This window comes from Syngnathus acus, chromosome 12 (assembly GCF_901709675.1).
Source record: "Syngnathus acus chromosome 12, fSynAcu1.2, whole genome shotgun sequence".
Lineage (NCBI taxonomy): Eukaryota > Metazoa > Chordata > Actinopteri > Syngnathiformes > Syngnathidae > Syngnathus > Syngnathus acus.
The window spans coordinates 11,836,013-11,853,598 of NC_051097.1; the positions used below are offsets into that span (position 1 = coordinate 11,836,013).

General features: G+C 54.3%; 6 protein-coding genes across 11 annotated transcripts in view; 3 read left to right on the forward strand and 3 right to left on the reverse strand.

Moving 5' to 3' along the window:
- Window positions 1-4,237, reverse strand: part of LOC119131572 (G protein-coupled receptor kinase 5-like) — a 6,018-nt gene extending 1,781 nt beyond the window's left edge. Inside the window, exons 1-12 of the mRNA XM_037266139.1 lie at window positions 4,094-4,237; window positions 3,570-3,659; window positions 3,367-3,479; window positions 3,094-3,171; window positions 2,916-3,013; window positions 2,713-2,805; window positions 2,572-2,635; window positions 1,330-1,470; window positions 1,068-1,258; window positions 855-892; window positions 335-424; window positions 56-264 (exon numbers count right to left, since the gene is read on the reverse strand). Coding sequence (XP_037122034.1) covers window positions 56-264; window positions 335-424; window positions 855-892; window positions 1,068-1,258; window positions 1,330-1,470; window positions 2,572-2,635; window positions 2,713-2,805; window positions 2,916-3,013; window positions 3,094-3,171; window positions 3,367-3,479; window positions 3,570-3,659; window positions 4,094-4,175 — 1,287 coding nt within the window. The 5' untranslated portion in view covers window positions 4,176-4,237. The remainder of the gene's footprint in view (window positions 1-55; window positions 265-334; window positions 425-854; window positions 893-1,067; window positions 1,259-1,329; window positions 1,471-2,571; window positions 2,636-2,712; window positions 2,806-2,915; window positions 3,014-3,093; window positions 3,172-3,366; window positions 3,480-3,569; window positions 3,660-4,093) is intronic.
- ash2l (ash2 like, histone lysine methyltransferase complex subunit) overlaps window positions 1-10,048 on the forward strand; it is a 17,081-nt gene extending 7,033 nt beyond the window's left edge. Inside the window, exon 18 of the mRNA XM_037266130.1 lies at window positions 9,640-10,048. The gene's annotated coding sequence lies outside the window, so the exon portion shown is untranslated. The remainder of the gene's footprint in view (window positions 1-9,639) is intronic.
- Window positions 1-13,380, reverse strand: part of LOC119131592 (radial spoke head protein 3 homolog) — a 15,608-nt gene extending 2,228 nt beyond the window's left edge. Inside the window, exon 1 of the mRNA XM_037266181.1 lies at window positions 11,656-13,380. Coding sequence (XP_037122076.1) covers window positions 11,659-12,657 — 999 coding nt within the window. The 5' untranslated portion in view covers window positions 12,658-13,380 and the 3' untranslated portion in view covers window positions 11,656-11,658. The remainder of the gene's footprint in view (window positions 1-11,655) is intronic.
- On the forward strand, window positions 4,745-6,934 carry LOC119131590 (gastrula zinc finger protein XlCGF8.2DB-like). Of its 2 annotated transcripts, XM_037266176.1 has the most exons (3): window positions 4,745-5,389; window positions 5,432-5,464; window positions 5,796-6,934. In XM_037266176.1, the coding sequence occupies exons 1-3, from the start codon at window positions 5,302-5,304 to the stop codon at window positions 6,716-6,718; spliced, it is 1,044 nt and encodes a 347-aa protein (XP_037122071.1). In that variant the 5' UTR covers window positions 4,745-5,301; the 3' UTR covers window positions 6,719-6,934. The 2 variants fall into 2 exon arrangements, with proteins under 2 accessions (XP_037122071.1, XP_037122069.1); XM_037266174.1 differs by having other exon boundaries at window positions 4,745-5,464.
- Window positions 7,523-15,257, forward strand: LOC119131583 (oocyte zinc finger protein XlCOF6.1-like). Of its 5 annotated transcripts, none has more exons than XM_037266163.1 (5): window positions 7,525-8,206; window positions 8,489-8,554; window positions 8,585-10,271; window positions 11,149-11,214; window positions 15,087-15,257. In XM_037266163.1, exons 1-3 carry the CDS (start codon window positions 8,122-8,124, stop codon window positions 9,637-9,639), a joined length of 1,206 nt encoding a protein of 401 aa, XP_037122058.1. In that variant the 5' UTR covers window positions 7,525-8,121; the 3' UTR covers window positions 9,640-10,271; window positions 11,149-11,214; window positions 15,087-15,257. The 5 variants fall into 5 exon arrangements, with proteins under 5 accessions (XP_037122056.1, XP_037122055.1, XP_037122058.1 ...); XM_037266164.1 differs by having other exon boundaries at window positions 7,526-8,206; window positions 8,489-8,495; window positions 8,550-10,271; XM_037266165.1 differs by having other exon boundaries at window positions 7,526-8,206; window positions 8,489-8,495; window positions 8,580-10,271.
- On the reverse strand, window positions 13,652-17,066 carry actr1 (actin related protein 1, centractin). The gene is made up of 11 exons (XM_037266173.1): window positions 16,819-17,066; window positions 16,098-16,162; window positions 15,953-16,028; window positions 15,654-15,779; window positions 15,455-15,579; window positions 15,117-15,333; window positions 14,801-14,893; window positions 14,555-14,729; window positions 14,390-14,451; window positions 14,280-14,320; window positions 13,652-14,073 (listed from the first exon to the last, which is right to left on the reverse strand). Exons 1-11 carry the CDS (start codon window positions 16,864-16,866, stop codon window positions 13,971-13,973), a joined length of 1,131 nt encoding a protein of 376 aa, XP_037122068.1. The 5' UTR covers window positions 16,867-17,066; the 3' UTR covers window positions 13,652-13,970.
- Between the last annotated feature and the right edge of the window lie 520 nt (window positions 17,067-17,586).

A 17,586-nucleotide genomic window follows, 5' to 3' on the forward strand; every position in this document is an offset into this window, starting at 1 on the left:
CAGTTCCCAGCGTTCAACGCTTCCCACCACCACCGCGGCAGTGACGGCGTCCAACCTGCGAGCAGATGTCTCTGGCGTGCGGCCCAAAGCGCTCGCCGTACTCCTCCCGCTCGGTCTGGATCCTTTTCTCCATCTCGGCCTTTTTGGGGTGCTCGCCCTTCATCCTGAGGACGGGGCGGCCCGCCGTCATCTCGTAGATGAGGCAGCCCAGACCCCACCAGTCGGCACTGGCGCCGTAATACTCGTGGCGGATCACCTCTGGGGCTGGACGGAAGGAAGATTTGAGCGGGAAAAGCAAGCACGCTTCAGCCTTCCGCAAAGCCGAGCCACTAACCCATGTACCCCAGCGTGCCCACGCGGCCCTGCACCGCTCCGCCTTCCGACACCCGAACGGCCAGGCCCAGGTCGGAGATCCTGATGTGCCCTGTGCCGACAAACCGGAGAGAAGAGGGAGTTGCCTTCTAATTAAGCGGGAATGTGAGCTTCGGGTGTTTTCGAGGACACGTGTCAATGAGAGTAGGCCACCACGCCCAATTAAGCCTTGCTTCCTGCTCAGGAGAAGGAAAGAAAGAAAGAAAGAAAGAAAGAAAGAAAGAAAGAAAGAAAGAAAGAAAGAAAGAAAGAAAGAAAGAAAGAAAGAAAGAAAGAAAGAAAGACAGACAGACAGACAGACAGACAGACAGACAGACAGACAGACAGACAGACAGACAGACAGACAGACAGACAGACAGACAGACAGACAGACAGACAGACAGACAGACAGAAAGAAAGAAAGAAAGAAAGAAAGAAAGAAAGAAAGAAAGGAAAAAAAACGTTGCGGTGTCGTAGCTAAAAATAGTTGCGTGTTTGCGCACCGTGTTCGTCCAACAAGATGTTTTCGGGCTTCAGGTCCCTGAAAGACAAGATGGCGTTTGTTGTCAGAGGCCGGTGGAATGCACCTATAGGTGCCGTGCAGGCATAGATGACGGGTGTCCCACAAAAAGAAAGAAAGAAAAAGAAAAACGGCCGACAACGATTGCAAAGGATTCTCACGGGGATCCATCCGTCCGGCGGTCGGTGAGGCTCACCTGTAAATGATGGACTTGCGGTGGAGGTGCACGAGGCCGCAACAAATCTCGGCGGCGTACAATCGCACTCGCTCGGCGTCCAGTCCGGGCGGGCCCATGTTGTAGATGTGAAAGTTGAGGTCGCCGCCGCTCATCATGGTGAGAACCAAGCACAGGTCGTGTTTGGTCTCGTAGGCGTACGCCAGGTTCACCTGAGACGGAGGCCGCGTCAGAGTCTCCAGCGAGAACGGCACCCCAGCGCCGTGCCTGCCCTCCCTCTCACCACAAAGCGACTGTTGACGCTCTCCAGGATCTCCTTCTCGTTGAGCGCCATGGCCTCGCCTCGCCGCTTCTTCACGTGCGTCTTCTCCAGCTTCTTGCAGGCGTACATCATCCCCGTGGCCCGCACCTTACACGCCCACACCTAAACCAAGGCCATGTCAAGATTTTTGCTGCTCCTTTGCTTCAATGGACTACCATATGGATGGACTTGGGGACACTGGAGCCACTAAAGACTCATCCGCTTCTTTGGGGTGGACAGTCCTTGTCGAAAGCGCCAAAGGGACTTGAAAGAGGCAGCTTTTCCAAAGAGGCCAGTGCCGTATTTTCCAGGCTACGAGTGGCACTTTTTTTTCCACCAGTGTGGGTGCGACTTATACTCGTGTGTGTGTGTGAAATGATCACCACAGTATTATATCGCTTGACATGTTATTTTCACACGAAACCACAAGAGGGCGCTCGAGGCCCGTGGAATAATTGGAACTGCATCTGAGCACGAGTCTAACGTAAGCCACGTAGAAGAGGAAGCGCCGGCGCGTCTGCTAGTTCCGGGGTTAGCCGAGGTTTTTTTGCTTTTTACAAGTGACGCAGAGGAGGGCCATTTTGTTGGATTGGATGATTTGGAGTGAAGTTTGATCAACTTGTTATTTATGTCATAGTTATTTGAATAACTCTTAATATGTTACGTCAGGAACGTTCTCAGTTCCTTGTTTGTGGGTATGTAATGTTAGCAGTGCTAAGTTAATGCTAACGTTAGCATACCCTACCGTTCGGCCTGTTGTTGCCTATTCTATCTTTATTTTAAATTGCCTTTCAAGAAGACGTGTCTGTTCTTGGTGTTGGATTTGATCAAATAGGTTCCCCCCCCCCAAAATGCCACTTATACTCTGGTGCGACTTATGAGTTTGTTTGTTTTTTCCCCTCTATTATGCATTTGGTGGCTTGCGCGACTTATACTCCGAAGCGACTAATGGTCTGGAAAATACGGTAGTAGGATTTGCTCGGATGTGACATCCCCTCACTTGAGAGAAGGGACTCTCTAAGTATTTAGTATTGCGACTTGAGAGAAGGCACTTGGGCTCTGCAGGGGGCCGGTCCCTGGTTTAAAAGCCCAAAACCGAAGCCAGGCCGCAAAGTTCAACGTGACGCTCTCGATCTGTGTTGGCGCCCTAAACCTTTGAAGTGTTTTTTTCTTTTTTCCCCTCCCCCCCCTAGCTAACGAGCAGAGCAGGAATGAGGAAGTCACCTCCCCGAAGCCTCCTTTGCCCAACACTCTGTATTGGCGGAAGTCGTTCTTGGTGACCGGGCGCCTGGAAGACAAATACGGGTGGATCATTTGACGAGCAATCGATCGGTCAATCAATGAATCGCTCAATGGCTCGCTCACCTTTCGAGCATCTTCCACTGGACGAAGCGGTCAAAGTACATGCTGTGCTGAAACTGCTCAAAAGGTTCTTGGCTGAGGAAGGCGTGAAGATCGCTAAACACAAGAAGGCGTCCGTCAACGGCAGCCTGTAAAGCCCGACGGCGATGGCGGCGGCGATGGCGGCGGCGATGGCGGCGGCGGCGGCAGCGCACGCCGGGACGTACTCGGTGCAGCCCGCAAAGACGTCGCTGGAGGGTTCGTGATCCAGACACCACATGCAGCTTCGCTTGTGTTTGGACACCTCGGCGACAAAGCGGGCCGTCTGAACACACGTGTGCAAAGAGGTGAAGACCTGCACACGCGGGAGGGAGGACGTGCTTGCATGAATACACACACACACACATGAATAGTGAAGAACTCTTGAATGATGTCAAGTCCAAATGCTCGTCTCTCTTCATCCCGCTTCAACTTGAATTGGTCCTGCAGACAAAAGGAAGCGTGTGTCAAATGACCCGCAGCAAAGAAGAGCAAACTCTAAAAAGCTAACGCCACAACTGTCATTTGAGATCCTGACTTCAAGGCCTTGTTTGCAGAGTGTCGGGCATGCCTGCGTGTGTGCGCGTGCGTGCGTGCGTGCGTGTGTGCGCGCGCGCGCGCGCAGCTATGTTTCTGTACCAGAGCCTGACGCAGCTCCCCGTACTTTTGTAGTTCACCTCGGCTGTGACAGAACTGGTCAAAGAGTTTTCGTCCGATGGGCTGCACCACACATATGTCCCAGAAGTCCCGCACTGAACGAACGCACGCACGCACACATACATAGACAAAGTGACATCACGCGCGCACAGCTCCACCCGGCGCGCACGCGCGCACGCACGCACCTATGCTGGCGGCCAGGTTGCTGCATCGACTGATGTGCGGGAAGCGAAGCATCTCCTGCCATTTCCAGCTTCGGCCTTTGGTCCCGCCTCCTGCGCACACCCACACACCCACGCACACACACCCACACCGTAACGCACGAGACACAACGAGAAAGTTTGGCTGTGCCCGTTCTATTTTTAGCCTCTCAGGTCGAGCCTGCGTGACCACATTTTCCTGACATGTGACGTCGTCTCCTGCCCTGCCGACGTCTAAAGCCAAATGTAAGGCTTTTAACACGCGTGGAAGGAAGAAAGGACAGAAGGAAGGAAGGAAGGAAGGAAGGAAGCAAGGAAGGAAGGAAGCAAGGAAGGAAGGAAGCAGGTCACCGAGGTGACAAGGTCACCAGGCCAAGGTGGCAAACGCTGGGCGTTTGTGCGCCACGGCAACGGTAACGCGGAAGAACTGCGGCCAGCCCCATCTCGGCGCCTCGAAGCGTTAGCAATCAGAAGAAAGCGATCGGACAAATGGGGTGCGTCGTACGTACCTTCTCTGGCCCTGACGAGAGCCCTGTTGGCCACCAGACTGTCAATCTCCATCAAGGCATATGCGTGTATGCATGCGTGCATGCGGGCGTGCGTGCGTGAGGACGAGTGTGTGGCACTTTCAAATACCTGCGCCAGGGAGGGGGAGGGGCCTCGCAGGTGGACCATGCCCCCACACCTGCCTATGAAACGCCTTTTTTTGTTCTCCTCATCTCACCTTGCGCGGAAGGCGCGGCGCGGCACGACGCCTCTACGTTGCCTGCCGCATTAGCGCCACCTACTGTTCCAGAGTCTAGGGTGGCAATCTAAGGTTCCGAACATCGGCGATCACATCCCTGTCTGTATTTAAAAGAGTCCCCGTTGTATGACGTAACCCTCGGCGCCAAGCGCACCTTTTTTTGCTCTCGTATGATCTGCGCTCCTTCGGCCAGCCTGTCCGCTCTCTCGTTACCACAGCGGCTCCTCAGCGCACCCACCGGCCGACCTTTGACCTTCCCCATACCGGCTAGGCCCGAGTGGCGGCGGTTGTTCGCTCGATCCAAAAGAGTTGATGTAAAAAGTCAACAGGCGCAAAGCCTAGAAGACCAAGTGTCATGTGTTGACGGGGACACTCGGGACCTGGGCCCAAACGGAAACGAGTTGTGTGTGTGCGTGTGTGTGTGTGAGACCATCAGTGCGACTTTAACTTAACTCCAAATGGCTTTGTGCCCCTTCAAGCACTGCTCTTCCTGAGTCTTGTTACACTTGTGGACCCCAAAAGTGTTTGGTCGTGGTGTGTGAGCAAGCTCCACAAGTGGAAGGAAGCGGAATCCTTGATTCGCTACCTTTATTTGAACACTCTTTTTGCTACTCAAATTCAACACAGTAAGAAATCATATGTGACTTTGAATCGTTGCAAGATGGCGGAAATCCCGTTAGTGTCCGTCTTTTTGCTGACGCCACCTCACCGCCGCGGGCGCGAGTTGATGACGTCAAAAGAAGCCAAGGCGCATGAGAGACCCAATCCCGACTCGCCTGGAAGCGACCGCATTGTGCAAATGTTGGGCTTCGACGGAAGCCGCGTGTGGCCGCTGAAGCGTCTCGCCCGGCCGAGCTTAGCTGCTCTTAGCTTAGCTTAGCCTAGCCTAGCCTAGCCTAGCCAGGCTTGCTACCGAAAGACGCGCCCTTGTGATCGGCCGCCGGGCGGCACTGCAGTGGAAGTCGTGTGAAAATGTGCGCAACAAGGACAGCGGAGTGCGAGGAGGGGATTTGTGGGGCCAAAGATGACAAGGAGCGACAAGGGCTCGACGCCGTTTGCGAGACGCAGCAGCAGCAACAACAACAGCAGCAGCAGCAACAGCAGCAGCAGCAGCAGCCAAGAGTTCACAGCGCAGGTTTGTCTGCACGCCTTCCTCCGCTGCCGATTGGCATCTCCCACAGTCAGGCAAGCCGCACCCCGTTTCAGATGTCTGTTGCCAGGAGTTGGACGGCCATCGGACAATTCAAGTTTGCAAAAGCAAAAAGTATGCCGCTCGCTCGCTCGCTCGCTCACTACAAGAAAACGGTCTGAATATTCCCAGAAACAATCATGATCAATCTTTTTACTACTTTGACATTTTCAGTGTATGTATTTTTATTTTTTTTAAACGTCACAATTATTCTATTTGACAATTATTAGCAAAGTTATTAGGAACATTTACGTTGAAATGTCCCTCCCTCCAACAGGGCCTCTTCGCGTTAAGGAAGAAGAGCAGGAGGAGCACGTCACCAGGTGGCCATCCGCCGGTGTCCCGCTCAAGAGTGAAGGCGATGGAGACGAAGGTCCAGGCGGAGGGGCGGAGCCTCCCGGCGGCAGCCAGTCCAGTCGACGTGTGACAACGCGAGGTGACGGAGCATCGTCCCCTGCGGAGGAGGGACTCTCTGCGCCGGTGTCAGGTAGCGATGACGACGAGGAGGAGGAGGCGGCGGCAGCACGCTCTCCTCACGCTCGGGAGGGCCATGACGACCATGGCTGTGAAGATCACGTGAGGTGCCGCGCTGACGCCAAACGCTGGCAATGTTCCCAGTGTGGCAAAACCTACGCCTATAAGGGCAGTTTGAAACAGCACGTGAGAATGCACACTGGAGTGAAACCTTTTGCATGCTCACTTTGTGGCAAGCGATTCTCGGAGGCCAAAATCTTAAAACTGCACACCAGAACGCACACTGGAGAGAAACCTTTTGCGTGCTCACTTTGCGGTCAAAGCTTTTCTCAGAGGGGAACTTTAAGCAGTCACGCCAGGATACACACTGGAGAGAAACCTTTTGCATGCGCCTTTTGCAGCAAAAGATTTTCTCACAAGAGAAGCCTGGCAACACACGCCAGAACCCACACAGGAGAGAAACCCTTTGCCTGTTCAGTTTGCGGCAAACGATTTCCAGAGAAGGGAAACTTAAAACGACACACGGGAACGCACGCCAGAGAGAGATCTTTAGCCTGCTCGGATTGCGGTCAGAGGTTTGCGCAAAAGGAAGACTTGAAACGACACGCCGGGATCCACGTTGTCAAGAAACGTTATACGTGTACAGTTTGCGGCAACACTTTCTTTAATAAGGGAAATTTGACAACGCACACCAGAATACACGCTGGGGAGAGAGCCTTTGTCTGATGAGGCCAATCATTCATTCATTCATTCATTCATTCATTCCCTGGAGGGAGGAGGCCATTGGACACGTCTGGACCCGTAGCTTTTAGTGGTGGCTGGACCCTCTTCAAATCTCACACGATGAGCAACGAGTGCTCCATGTTACGTATTGCACCGGGAACACACTTGAGAGAAAAGGTTGTAGAGCTCATCTTAATAAAATCCAACTCTTCAAACACTGAGATGGACTGTGTATTTGTAGCTGATGCGCATTGCGTGCGCCGCTGCCGAATTGGACCAAACACGGCTTTAAAATGGAGCCTGTGCTTCTGCTGCCGGCCAACTGGCCATCCACGCGGGAGCTTTCAACGTAGTTCTCGCCGTGGTGCTCGGCTGCGCCGGCCGAGTTGCAAAATTCACCCGCCGATTGGAGTTCTGTGCAAGTGACGTCACGTCAAGCGCTGCAGATTGCAAAGTTTGCACCAAGACAAATGGTGCAAAACAACGAGTTTGAAGACATTTCATCCTGCACTCGATCGCTCCAAAGACTAATCCAACTCAATTGTACGTGACCATCGTCTTGTGGTGGATTCAAACGATAAATCTCAGCTCAGTGACCTCGCGGTAGAGCGTCCGCCCTGAGACTGGAAGGCTGCGGCCGGCCGGCCAAAGACTAGGAAAAATGGGACCCATTGCCTCCCTGCTTGGCACTCAGCATTAAGGGTTGGAATTGGGGTTAGGGTTAGATCACCAAATGATTCCCGAGCGCGGCACCGCTGCTGCTCCCCTCTCCCACAGGGGATGGATCCAAATCACATGGGGATGGGTTCAATGCAGAGGACACATTTCACCACACCCACTTGTGTGTGTGTGTGTGTGTGTGAAGATGATCATTGGGACTTTAACTTCAAATGAAGCCACTGAACATATTCCGATCGTTTGATGTGTTCCTTTGCTTTAAGTGTACGTCGCTGCTCTGTTTCGATTTTTTCGCGATTGTCTTCCGCACTTTAAGTTCTTATCTGTGCATCGATGCATAATGCATCGATTATTTCAGGGATCGCCCTTGCGGCGCGCGTGGGTTACGCATCCGTTTGTCCCGGCGGACTTGCCGTACATCGTCCGCTGCCGTTGTTGGGTCGCGGTCGTTTCCTCTTGTCACTCGGCCGGCCGGTCGACCGAGCGGCCTGCGCACGCGCTTCACCCAACTTGAATGAATGCGTCATCGGTGAACGTAGCGAAGCCTCCCTCCGCGCTGGTCGTCAAGTGAAGGAGACCTCAGCGGTTCAGTCTCGTCGTCGTCGTCTCGGTGCACGGTGTTTTAGCGTAGCATAGTTTAGCTTAGCATGGTTGAGCCTAGCCTAGCCTAGCTCAGCTCAGTGGCAAACAAAGAGCACCTAGCAAATGTGATCGTCGCGCGAGCCAAAATGTGCACAAGAGCGACAGCAAAATTCGAGGAGGAACGTTGGGAAGCAAAGGACGACAGCAGCGCCAATCCAGCTAGCACCGCAGGTTTGCTGACCACGCGCTTCTTGTTCGACTTCGATCGCGAGTTTACCGCCACGAGGGCAACCCCACGCTACGTACGAAGCACTTTCTGCTACTCTTGGAGGAATGCTAAGGTGTAAGCAAAGTACATGCAGACAGCATCCAAGGACTTCATTCAAAACAAGTTCAAGTTAAATGTGTTAATCCAGCTATTATACGAGCCGCTTTCGTCAACACCAGATTCAAGTCAAATACACAAGCTCAAAGTGCAGCAAAGCACACATTTTGTCTTTGTTTGTCACGCAGACGTCGCTGACAAAGATCCCCGTGCTGGCCACCGAGAGACGAGCTCCCTTCCCGCTGGAGGGGGAGGAAATGAGCTGGAGTCCCCTGGAGGGGGAGGAGATGAGCTGGAGTCCCTTCGCGTGAAAGAAGAAGAGGAGGAGGAGGAGGAGAAACAGGGGCCTGCTTGCGTTAAGGAGGAAGAGCAGGAGGAGGACGTCACCAAGTGGCCATCCGCCGGAGTCCCTCTCAAGAGTGAAGATGAAGACACCGAGGAGAAAGATCCAGGCGAGGCCAGCAGAGGGGCGGAGCTTCCCGGCGGCAGCGGTGACGGGGATTCGGCGGCGCCCCGGTCGGACGGCGGCGGCGACGACGACCCTCCGTCACGCTCTCCTCCTCCTCACGCTCGTCGTCAGCACGAGCGCTGGAAATGCTCCGTGTGCGGCAAAACGTACGCTTCCAAGAGCAGTTTGAAGCAGCACACCAGAATGCACACTGGAGAGAAACCTTTTGCATGCTCACTCTGCGGAAAACGATTCTCCCAGAAGGGGGGCTTGACAATACACACGCGAACACACACTGGGGAGAAACCTTTTGCCTGCCAGGCCTGCGGTAAACGCTTTTCTGAGAAGGGCAGCTTGAAACTACACGCCCGGACGCACGCGGCAGCCACCTCGTTTTTGTGCTCGGTTTGTGGCGACAGGTTCCCCGGCAAGGAAGATCTAAAAGTACACACGCGGACACACGCCAATTGGAAACCCTATCTTTGCACCGTCTGCGGCAAAAGCTTTGCCGCAAACAAATACTTGCGAGAACACTCGACAACGCACACGGGCGAGACGCCCTACGCCTGTGCGCTATGTGGCAAAGGTTTCTTCAATAAGGGCAATTTGACCACGCACAGCAGAATGCATGCTCGAGAGAGACCTTTTGCCTGCTCCCATTGTGCGCAGCGCTTCTCTCGAGAGGAAGATTGGCGCCAGCACGCCAGGACGCACACTGGCGAGAAGCCTTACGCCTGCACCGTTTGTGGGAACCGTTTCCTCAACAAGGGCCATTTGACAACGCACACCAGAATCCACGCCGGGGAGAGACCTTTCGCCTGCTCCGATTGCGGCCAGACCTTTACTCGACGAGACCATTTGGCGAGCCACGCGCAAACGCACACGCGCTAGCCAGCCAGCCAGCCAGCCAGCCAACGAGGCCTCGGACGGACATGTCCATCGACTCTCCAGGCGTCGGGCCTACACTCAATTGTTGCTTTGGCAAAAGCCGGTCATTTTTGCACATTTGAAAACAAAGTCCTTCCTTCCGCAGGTGTGAAAGCACCTTTTCAACCTTTTGGATCCATGCGCGGCTGGCTGGCTGGCCGGCTGGCCTTTTAGAAGTTGTCTTGATTTGGGGGTGGCTCCCGTCCACTTGCCCGTCCTGTCCTGTCCTGGCCTGTCCTGCAGGTTGCGTCCTTTCACCAACTTGCTTTCTTTGGCAGCGCTCTTTAGGCAGAATTTCACACCCAAGCCATACATGTATTGGAATGAAATTGCATCGTTTCCATTCGTTCTACATAAATGGCAAATATAAAGGCAACATTTGAATGCATCTCTTTGATCTGTAAATGATTCAATTGTGTCACCCAATATACGACATCGTTCGACGCTCTTTTGTGGGTAGATTTGGCTTTTTGCAGTCATCTCGCGACACGAATGAAGTCACGCGAGATTACGTTCCCCCCCTGGGAACGTCATCGCAGGTGACGTCTGACGTCATTTCCTTTCAGCCACGGGTGTGTCCTCGCGAGGTGCTGCAGGTAACTAAATCTTGTTTTTTTTTCTTCGCCCAAATTTCTGCTCTGACTGAGAAGCTCTCGACCCTTATGAGCCCCTGCCATTTTTATTGGTTCATTTATTTATTTATGCCCCTCGCAAGCAACTGAGGAGGAACTGTGACGTTTGTATTAGCATGTTAATAGCTAGCCGCTAACTTCATGGCAGCATAAGGAAAAGAAGAACGAAATGAAGTGAAACCTCTAATGAGATTGTATTTATATCTCTGCTCGTACGTCTTTTCAAGGAGTGCTGGTAATCCGCTGGCTGGCATTTCCCGCGCCGCGAGCGAACGAACGAACGAACGAACGGCTTTGGCTTCATTTGTAAAGTTGAGCCACCTGCTGAGTGACTGACTGACTGAGCGTCCGTCCGTCCGTCGGTCCCTTGCGTTTCGATAACAAGCATCTCAAACTGAAAAACGGCAATGGAGTGAAAATTCATAGCAAAATGCGTTAGAGCTGAAGTGCTTGAATCGGACTTTAAAAAGCATCTTTGTGTCAGTTGTTTGACTTGCCTTTTATTCGTTTACCAATGAAAAACGACGACTACCAATGAAAGGAAACTCCAAGAAACTAGACACAAACTGTGCTCTCAGGACGAATGCATTCGTTTTGCGTGCCCTCGCGGCAGTCGTGGGATGGCGGGGCGGGGACACCCTCAACTGGTCGCCGGCCAATCAATCGCAGGGCACAAACAGCCAAAGCAACAAATTCCCCCAAAACTCCCCGATGAAAATCAAAAACCAATGATAGGACCCCAGCCGATTCCACCCTTGAATGTCGGCAGACTGCTTTTGACCCGCAATAACATTTGTGCGTCCAATGTGCTTGTTGCATAAACGGCGGGCCCGCAGCGCAGATGCCACGCTAGCGACGGGATGACGACGGAAGAGCCCACGAGCCGCTGCAGTCCTTCTCCAGTGCGGTAAGAGGCGCTGTCGCCTGCCCAAAGACACTTGGGCTCATTTTGCTTCCCGCTCTGAGCCCGGCGCTGAGCCCGGAGGCGCTGAGCCCGGCGCTGAGCCCGGCTCCCGCTCCGTCGCGGTTGCGACACCGTCAATCTTTTTGCCGCGATTGAGAGTTGGTGCGCACGTGGCTTTTCCCACCAGGTCGGTCGGGGGTGCGGCCAATAAGCGCTGCCGTTCTGCCCAGCTAGCTTGAGCGTCTTTGCGTCATCCTCGCCAGAGACCAAGGTTTCTGTCTGTCTGTCTGTCTGTCAATGGCTGCATTCTGAGCAGGCAAAAGGTTTCTCTCTAAATGTTGCTAAAGCAACCGCTTTCCCTCAGTGAGAACGTTTGTGAGCCGAAATATGTTAGCGTGTGCCGCGTCTTGTGTCTGGAACGCTGGCTACGCTAACAGGTGCCACCCGCTACTTGTCCGGGTCGGCGGGCTGCGAGTGCAGATGGGCAAAGAAATCCCTCCTCTCCAGGGCAATGTCGTGGATGATGGCATCCAGGAGCAGCCTGGCTGAGTTCCTCTTCTCCAGAGTGTTGTTGACCTCGGCCGTCAGCCACTGGAAGAAATTCACCTCGATGTCTCTCTCCACCGGGTCGTAGAAGTAGCCGTGTCTCCTGAGCGAGGCGAAGACGGCGGGGAAGAGTTTGGAGAGGAACTGCTGCGCGCAGGCTTGGGCAGCTATCATCTCGGCCGTTTCTTTCTCTTTCATCACCGCCGCCTTCTGCTGGGCGATGCGGCACTCCTTTTCCTCGCTGCGGCGGCGCTCCTGCTCCTGCAGCCGCTGGACCTCGGCCAGCTCGGCGTTGCGCAGCTGCTCAAAGGCCCTCTGCTGGGCCCGCAAGCAGGCCAGTTCCTCCTCCTCCATCACCTCCAGCAGGGACTGCTCGATGGTCTTGCCCACCAGGACCTCCAGCACCGGCTGCACCTCCCGGTCAAAGTCAAACAACTGGCCCTCCTCGATCTGGGTGGCCACGTCTTCGCCCGATTTGGCGGGGATGAAGAGCGGAGTGGCCGGTCTGTCCAGGAAAGGGTCCGTTTGCGAGTCGTTGTCCTTGGTCACCAAGATGTGACTCAGCTCCTCCAGGTAGGACTCGGTTTGGACGTCCACGTGTTTCCGTCCGGGCAGGTTGTCGTGAGTCTTGAACCACACGTGGTCCCTGGACCTCACAAAGTCCACCGATCGCCTGCGGAATCCGTGCTGCTGCTGAATGTCGGCCGCGTGCGGCGGCGCCGCCGCCTTCCGACCGTGAGCGTTGCCCCTGATCACCCGCCGATCGTACAGAATGTTGCCGTACTCGCTGTTCTCCGTAGGCGAGCCGTTCAACTTTGAGCGGCTCTCCACCGGCCTGGGCCGACTGGAGAACACGTACGTTGGGTTTTTCTCCCGCTGAGCGTGGGAAAGGGAAGCCATGGCGGCAGGCGTGGCGTGGCGTGGCGTAGCGACCCACTGGCTCCACGAGCTTTGCCCCTCCGCTTGCCGGTTGAGGATTTGCCTCTTGGTCGTTGGCGCTCTTCCCAAAAAGTCACGTTAGCTCTTTTATACGACCGGCACGTCATCACTTGCATCAACCTTGTGACATCATTTGGTCTGTCGCGCGACACCTTGTGATGTCATTTAGTCACTTGTGCCTCTTGTTTTTGAATTTTCCGCTCTCGTGCTCAACTTTGTCAGCGCCGTTGGGGCTCGTCGCGCGCGTGTCTGCGAAGAGGCCGCCGCCGTTTGCCTGTGGTCCTCCGCAGAGGCATCTTCTTTTTTTTGGCTTCTGCGCTCTGGTGAGCTCCTCTGGCCGTCAGATTCTGTTGCGCAGCATTCATTCATTTGAACGCTTCCCATTCAAGAGGTTTGACTCGGTCGAAGGCAGATCCTTGCCGCATAGTTTTGGTTTATGCAACCAGAGTCAGCTGACCCTTTTAGATGAGGGCTAAAGCTAGCGAAGCTGGCGTTTGAATCATTTCGGTACTCGTGTTATTTTCCTGTCTTCATTTGTCGCGGTTTTCAGTGTTGCCACTCTTCAGTAATGTCCTTTTTGTCACGCCTGTCCAACGCAGGCCCAAGGGTGCGAGCGGCAATTGAATGAACAAAGACATCAACAATTGCTTGGCTTTATCATGAGGAAAAATCCAAATTGACTTAACTCAAACGTACTGAAACAATCATGGAACTCCATGGCAAGATTTCACTTAACAGCAACGTTGGCAGGGTAAGCACATTTGGAAACCTAGGAGCATCTTTCTTTCTTTCTGTCTTTCGCACGCTAACGGGGATGACGAGAACCAACAACCATAATGCCGCTATCCTTTGTTGGGTGGTTCTTTGCCGTCGACGCTTAAACGCTTCCGGAAACGAATTGCTTCGGGAGCGACCAGCCACCAATGTTTTTTTGGACCAAATGAACCGCTGGGTGTTTACAGGCGCACAATTTATTCGTCTTTGGCGCCATTACAGAGGGGGTACCCGTCCAGCCGTGGACCTGAGCTGGCTACCGAGGATGCCGGCAAGCTTGAAGTCTCAGGCCAAAGCGGGCACTAGTAGCGTCGGCAATTTTCTCACACCATAGAAAACTTTGGAATGGAACCGTAGCAGAACAAACAAACAAAAAGAATTGGACTTTAATTGTCACGTGGCGTTGCGTATACGCCTTCTTGCGGCGGGAGCCATCCTCAGCAGGGTTTTTTTTTGGGGGGGGGGGGGTCTGGCTCTTGTCAGTGTGCGCCGGCGGCGGCTTAGAAGGTCTTCCTGTGGATGGCGCGGGCGCGGTCTTCCTCGTACTCCCGCTTGGACACCCACATCTTCTTGAAGGTGTCCAACGACGCCAAGATGGAGCCTCTGCGGGTGGGCGGGGCCACACATTAGTAGCGACACAAACACTTTTCATCGCAACCTTTTCTGAGCGATCTGCGGCGATAAGCTCAAAACCGGGCCGGGTTGTCGTTCCATCTTAGATTTTGTATGGCCGCGCAAACGCAGAACTCCGCTTGCTTCGCGGTCTGCGAGTTCCAAAAAACTAACGGTAACAAAAAATCAGTTTGTACCCGATCCACGTGGAGTAGAGTCTCTCCTGGGGCGCCGAGATCTGGGAACACGTGGAGCAGCTTTAGTGGCGGGAGAAGAATAGCGAAGAACCGTAAAAGAAAAGTCTGACCTTGATCTTGACATCTTTGGGCGCAAGCTTCTTCACTTCAGTCAGTAGTCTCTCCCCAAAGCCTTAGGGGGAGGGGAGGGCGGCAGTGAGTCAGGCCGTGCTCGGTGACAGACAGACAGACAGACAGACAGACAGACAGACCCACTCGTAGGCGCTCGCTCCCACCTTTGATGAGCGTGGACCCCCCGCACAGCACGATGGTAGAGAAGAGCGTGCGCCTCAGGTCCATGTCGGACTTCTGGATGGCGTAGGCCAGGACCTCGTGGATGCCCGAGCTCTCGTCGCCCACCAGGTCGGGCCGGAACAGCAGCTCGGGGGCGCGGAAGCGGGCCGGTCCGATCTGGACGCAAGGGCGGGATCGGTCAGCGCCGGAATGGGCCGGGCGGGCGGGGCCGAGAGGCGGCCGCTCACGTTTAAGGCGCTCCCATCCGGAAGGACGTACTGAGCCTTCTCCGTCTCCAAGGTCTCGTCCTTCTGAGGGTTCAGCGACAAGTAGCACGCCCTCTGGTGGCAAAAGCCGACACTACGTCAGTCACACCGCTTCTTTTTGTCCAGTTGAATTGTACCACAGTTAGTTGGCAGTTGTTGGAAAGGTTAGCATCAGGCTAATTTCCACTAGCCCCTCAAATATGTCAGCATTTGTTTGTGCAATGTGCCGGCAACTTTAACGTTGTCTTTAACGGTTGTGTGTTTTTAGGCAGCCCTCGGGACGCCCGCCGCCAGCTACCTCTTTGATGGTGCGCACCACCTCGAACTCGGCCGAGGTGTTGAAGTTGTAGCCTTCCTTGCGCAGGAGCAGGCGCAGGTAGCGCGACACGTCCCTACCGGCGACGTCCACCCGCATGATGGAGTGCGGGATGGCAAAGCCCTCGTAGATGGGCACCACGTGCGTCACGCCGTCGCCCGAGTCCAGTACCACGCCCGTGGTGCGGCCCGTGGCGTACCTGAGCGAGAGGACAACCGCCGGCCGGCCGGCGACGTCGTTGGCCACCACGGGTATTCCGCCCGCCGAGCCTTTCGGAATTTTGACAAGCAAGCGCTCGCTCATCTGTGATGCAAACTTACAAACTGAGGACCGCCTGCATGGAGATGAAGAGCGCGGGAACATTGAAGGTCTCGAAGAAGACCTCGGCCGCCTTCTCGCGGTTCTTGCTGGGGTTGAGAGGCGCCTCGGTCAGAAGAACGGGATGCTGCCAAACAGACGGCCGACAGCTTTACAAGACCCGCCCGCCTTCTCCTTTCGCGCGACGGCCGTCGAGCCCACCTCCTCGGAGAAGGTCTGCAGCTGCTCCTTGGAGTAAACGTACTGCCAGATCCTTTCCATGTCGTTCCAGTCCTTCACGATGCCGTGCTCCATGGGGTAGCGCACCGACAGCAACCCGCGGTGCTCCTGGCGTGGCGAGGCACATAGGGACAAGGCGCGCGCGCGCACGCACCTGCATTCAGAACCGGCCTTGATGCAAGACTTTGTTCCACTTGTAAGTCAAGGTACGGCTCGGTCTCATTTTTGGCCTGCCTTGGCTCAATGAAGGCTGGCAAATGGCGCCAGCGCGTAGGGATTACCTCTGCTTTAGGGCCGATAAAAAGGTCTCCCTCCAAGGCGCCCGCCATGACGCGCACGTGTTTGGGACGCCCCACACTGCAAGAGACAATCAGCACATGCTTGTTTTCAAACCCGAAGAAGGGCGAGCGGGCCGGGCCGACTTACTAGTTGGGAAAACAATATTTGGGGATCTGATCTCCGGCGAAGCCAGCCTTGATGACCCCTGAACCCTGTGCACACAATTGTGAAAAGATGAAATGTACAGTGTGTGAGGAAGAGGAGGCTCATGAGACAAGGCTGCAGGCCACGCAACAACAAACCACCACTTTGTCCCTCCGCGCGCGCTAGCTGTGCTGGATCGCATCCCTTCAAGCAAATCTCACACACACGATGATCGGTCGGTTCTGCAAACATCGTCTCGTCGGTGCATTGCATTACCCCGCCCCAATTCCGATGGCTGTTTCTTGAGAATGGAAGCTTTCCGATCCCTGATGCCTTACATACAACTGCAACGTGTTGTGATGGTGAATGTTAAAACAAGTTTTTAAAACAGATAGAATAAATGTGTTGTGATGTTGAAGCTAAATGCGGCTAGCTCGCTCGCTCGCTAGCTAGCTAGCGTTTGTTGTCTGTCATTTGGCAGGTTAGCTAGAAGCCGGTCAACTAATATTCGAGGCTAGCCCTCATTGATGCTGATTGTCATTCGTCGTGTTTGTTTGTCTTCGGTTATCGGTGCAGATAATAACGACCACAATAACAATACGGTGGCGGGGCGGGTAAGCAAAAGGCTGCTGCGGCGAGCCCCAAAACAATAGCGTTGCTAAGCTAATAGCTAGCCCTCGACGGCCTCGGTTTGGGTGTGGGTGAATGACGTCATCACACTCACGTTATCGATCACCACGGGCTGATTAGCTAAAATGTCATAGGACTCCATGACGGGCGAGAATGTTGAAGCGCGCGGCTGTCGGCGTCCACTTTCGGTGCTCAATGACGACCAAGGCGTGAGGAGGAAAAAAAGACGATCGACAGACCGCCCGCCCTCGCGCCCGTTCCTTCGTCGGTTCGTTCGTTGGTTGGTTGGTTGGTTGGCTGGTTCGTTCGCTGAGCCACTGAGCAGCGCGACCGCGACCGACGCTCCTCTCCTTCCACGTCCCGCCCTCCAGCGCCGCCATACGTCGCCCTGACGGGCTCTCAGCCGCCCTCACCAATCACATCCATCGAAGCACTGGATGGCACACGAAAGGCTGAACCAATTGCAATTCAGATCACTTTACGACCGCCACTGAATCTAGTCCGTCCACTCCACTCGGTCGTAGCTAGTTGCTAGCTAGCTAGCTGTGGACGGACGGACGGACGGAAAATGACATCGTACACTTTGCAGGCGTCTGTTCTTTCCACCAGGCCTCATCGAGGTGCAGTCTAGGTTTATACGTGAAGGCATTGTTCAGTGAACAATAACCGTGCAGGATTCCAAAAACAACAGCAAAATTCGACCATCTTGTCTCAAATATCATAGGAAAACCTTTGGCATAGAAGAAACACTGTATGGATTTACACTCCTGGGCAAAAATTGGGTAAAAAAAAAAAATATATATATATATATAAATAATTATATGCCTCTGTTTGAAAAAAGGTGAAAGTAGATGCAATACGA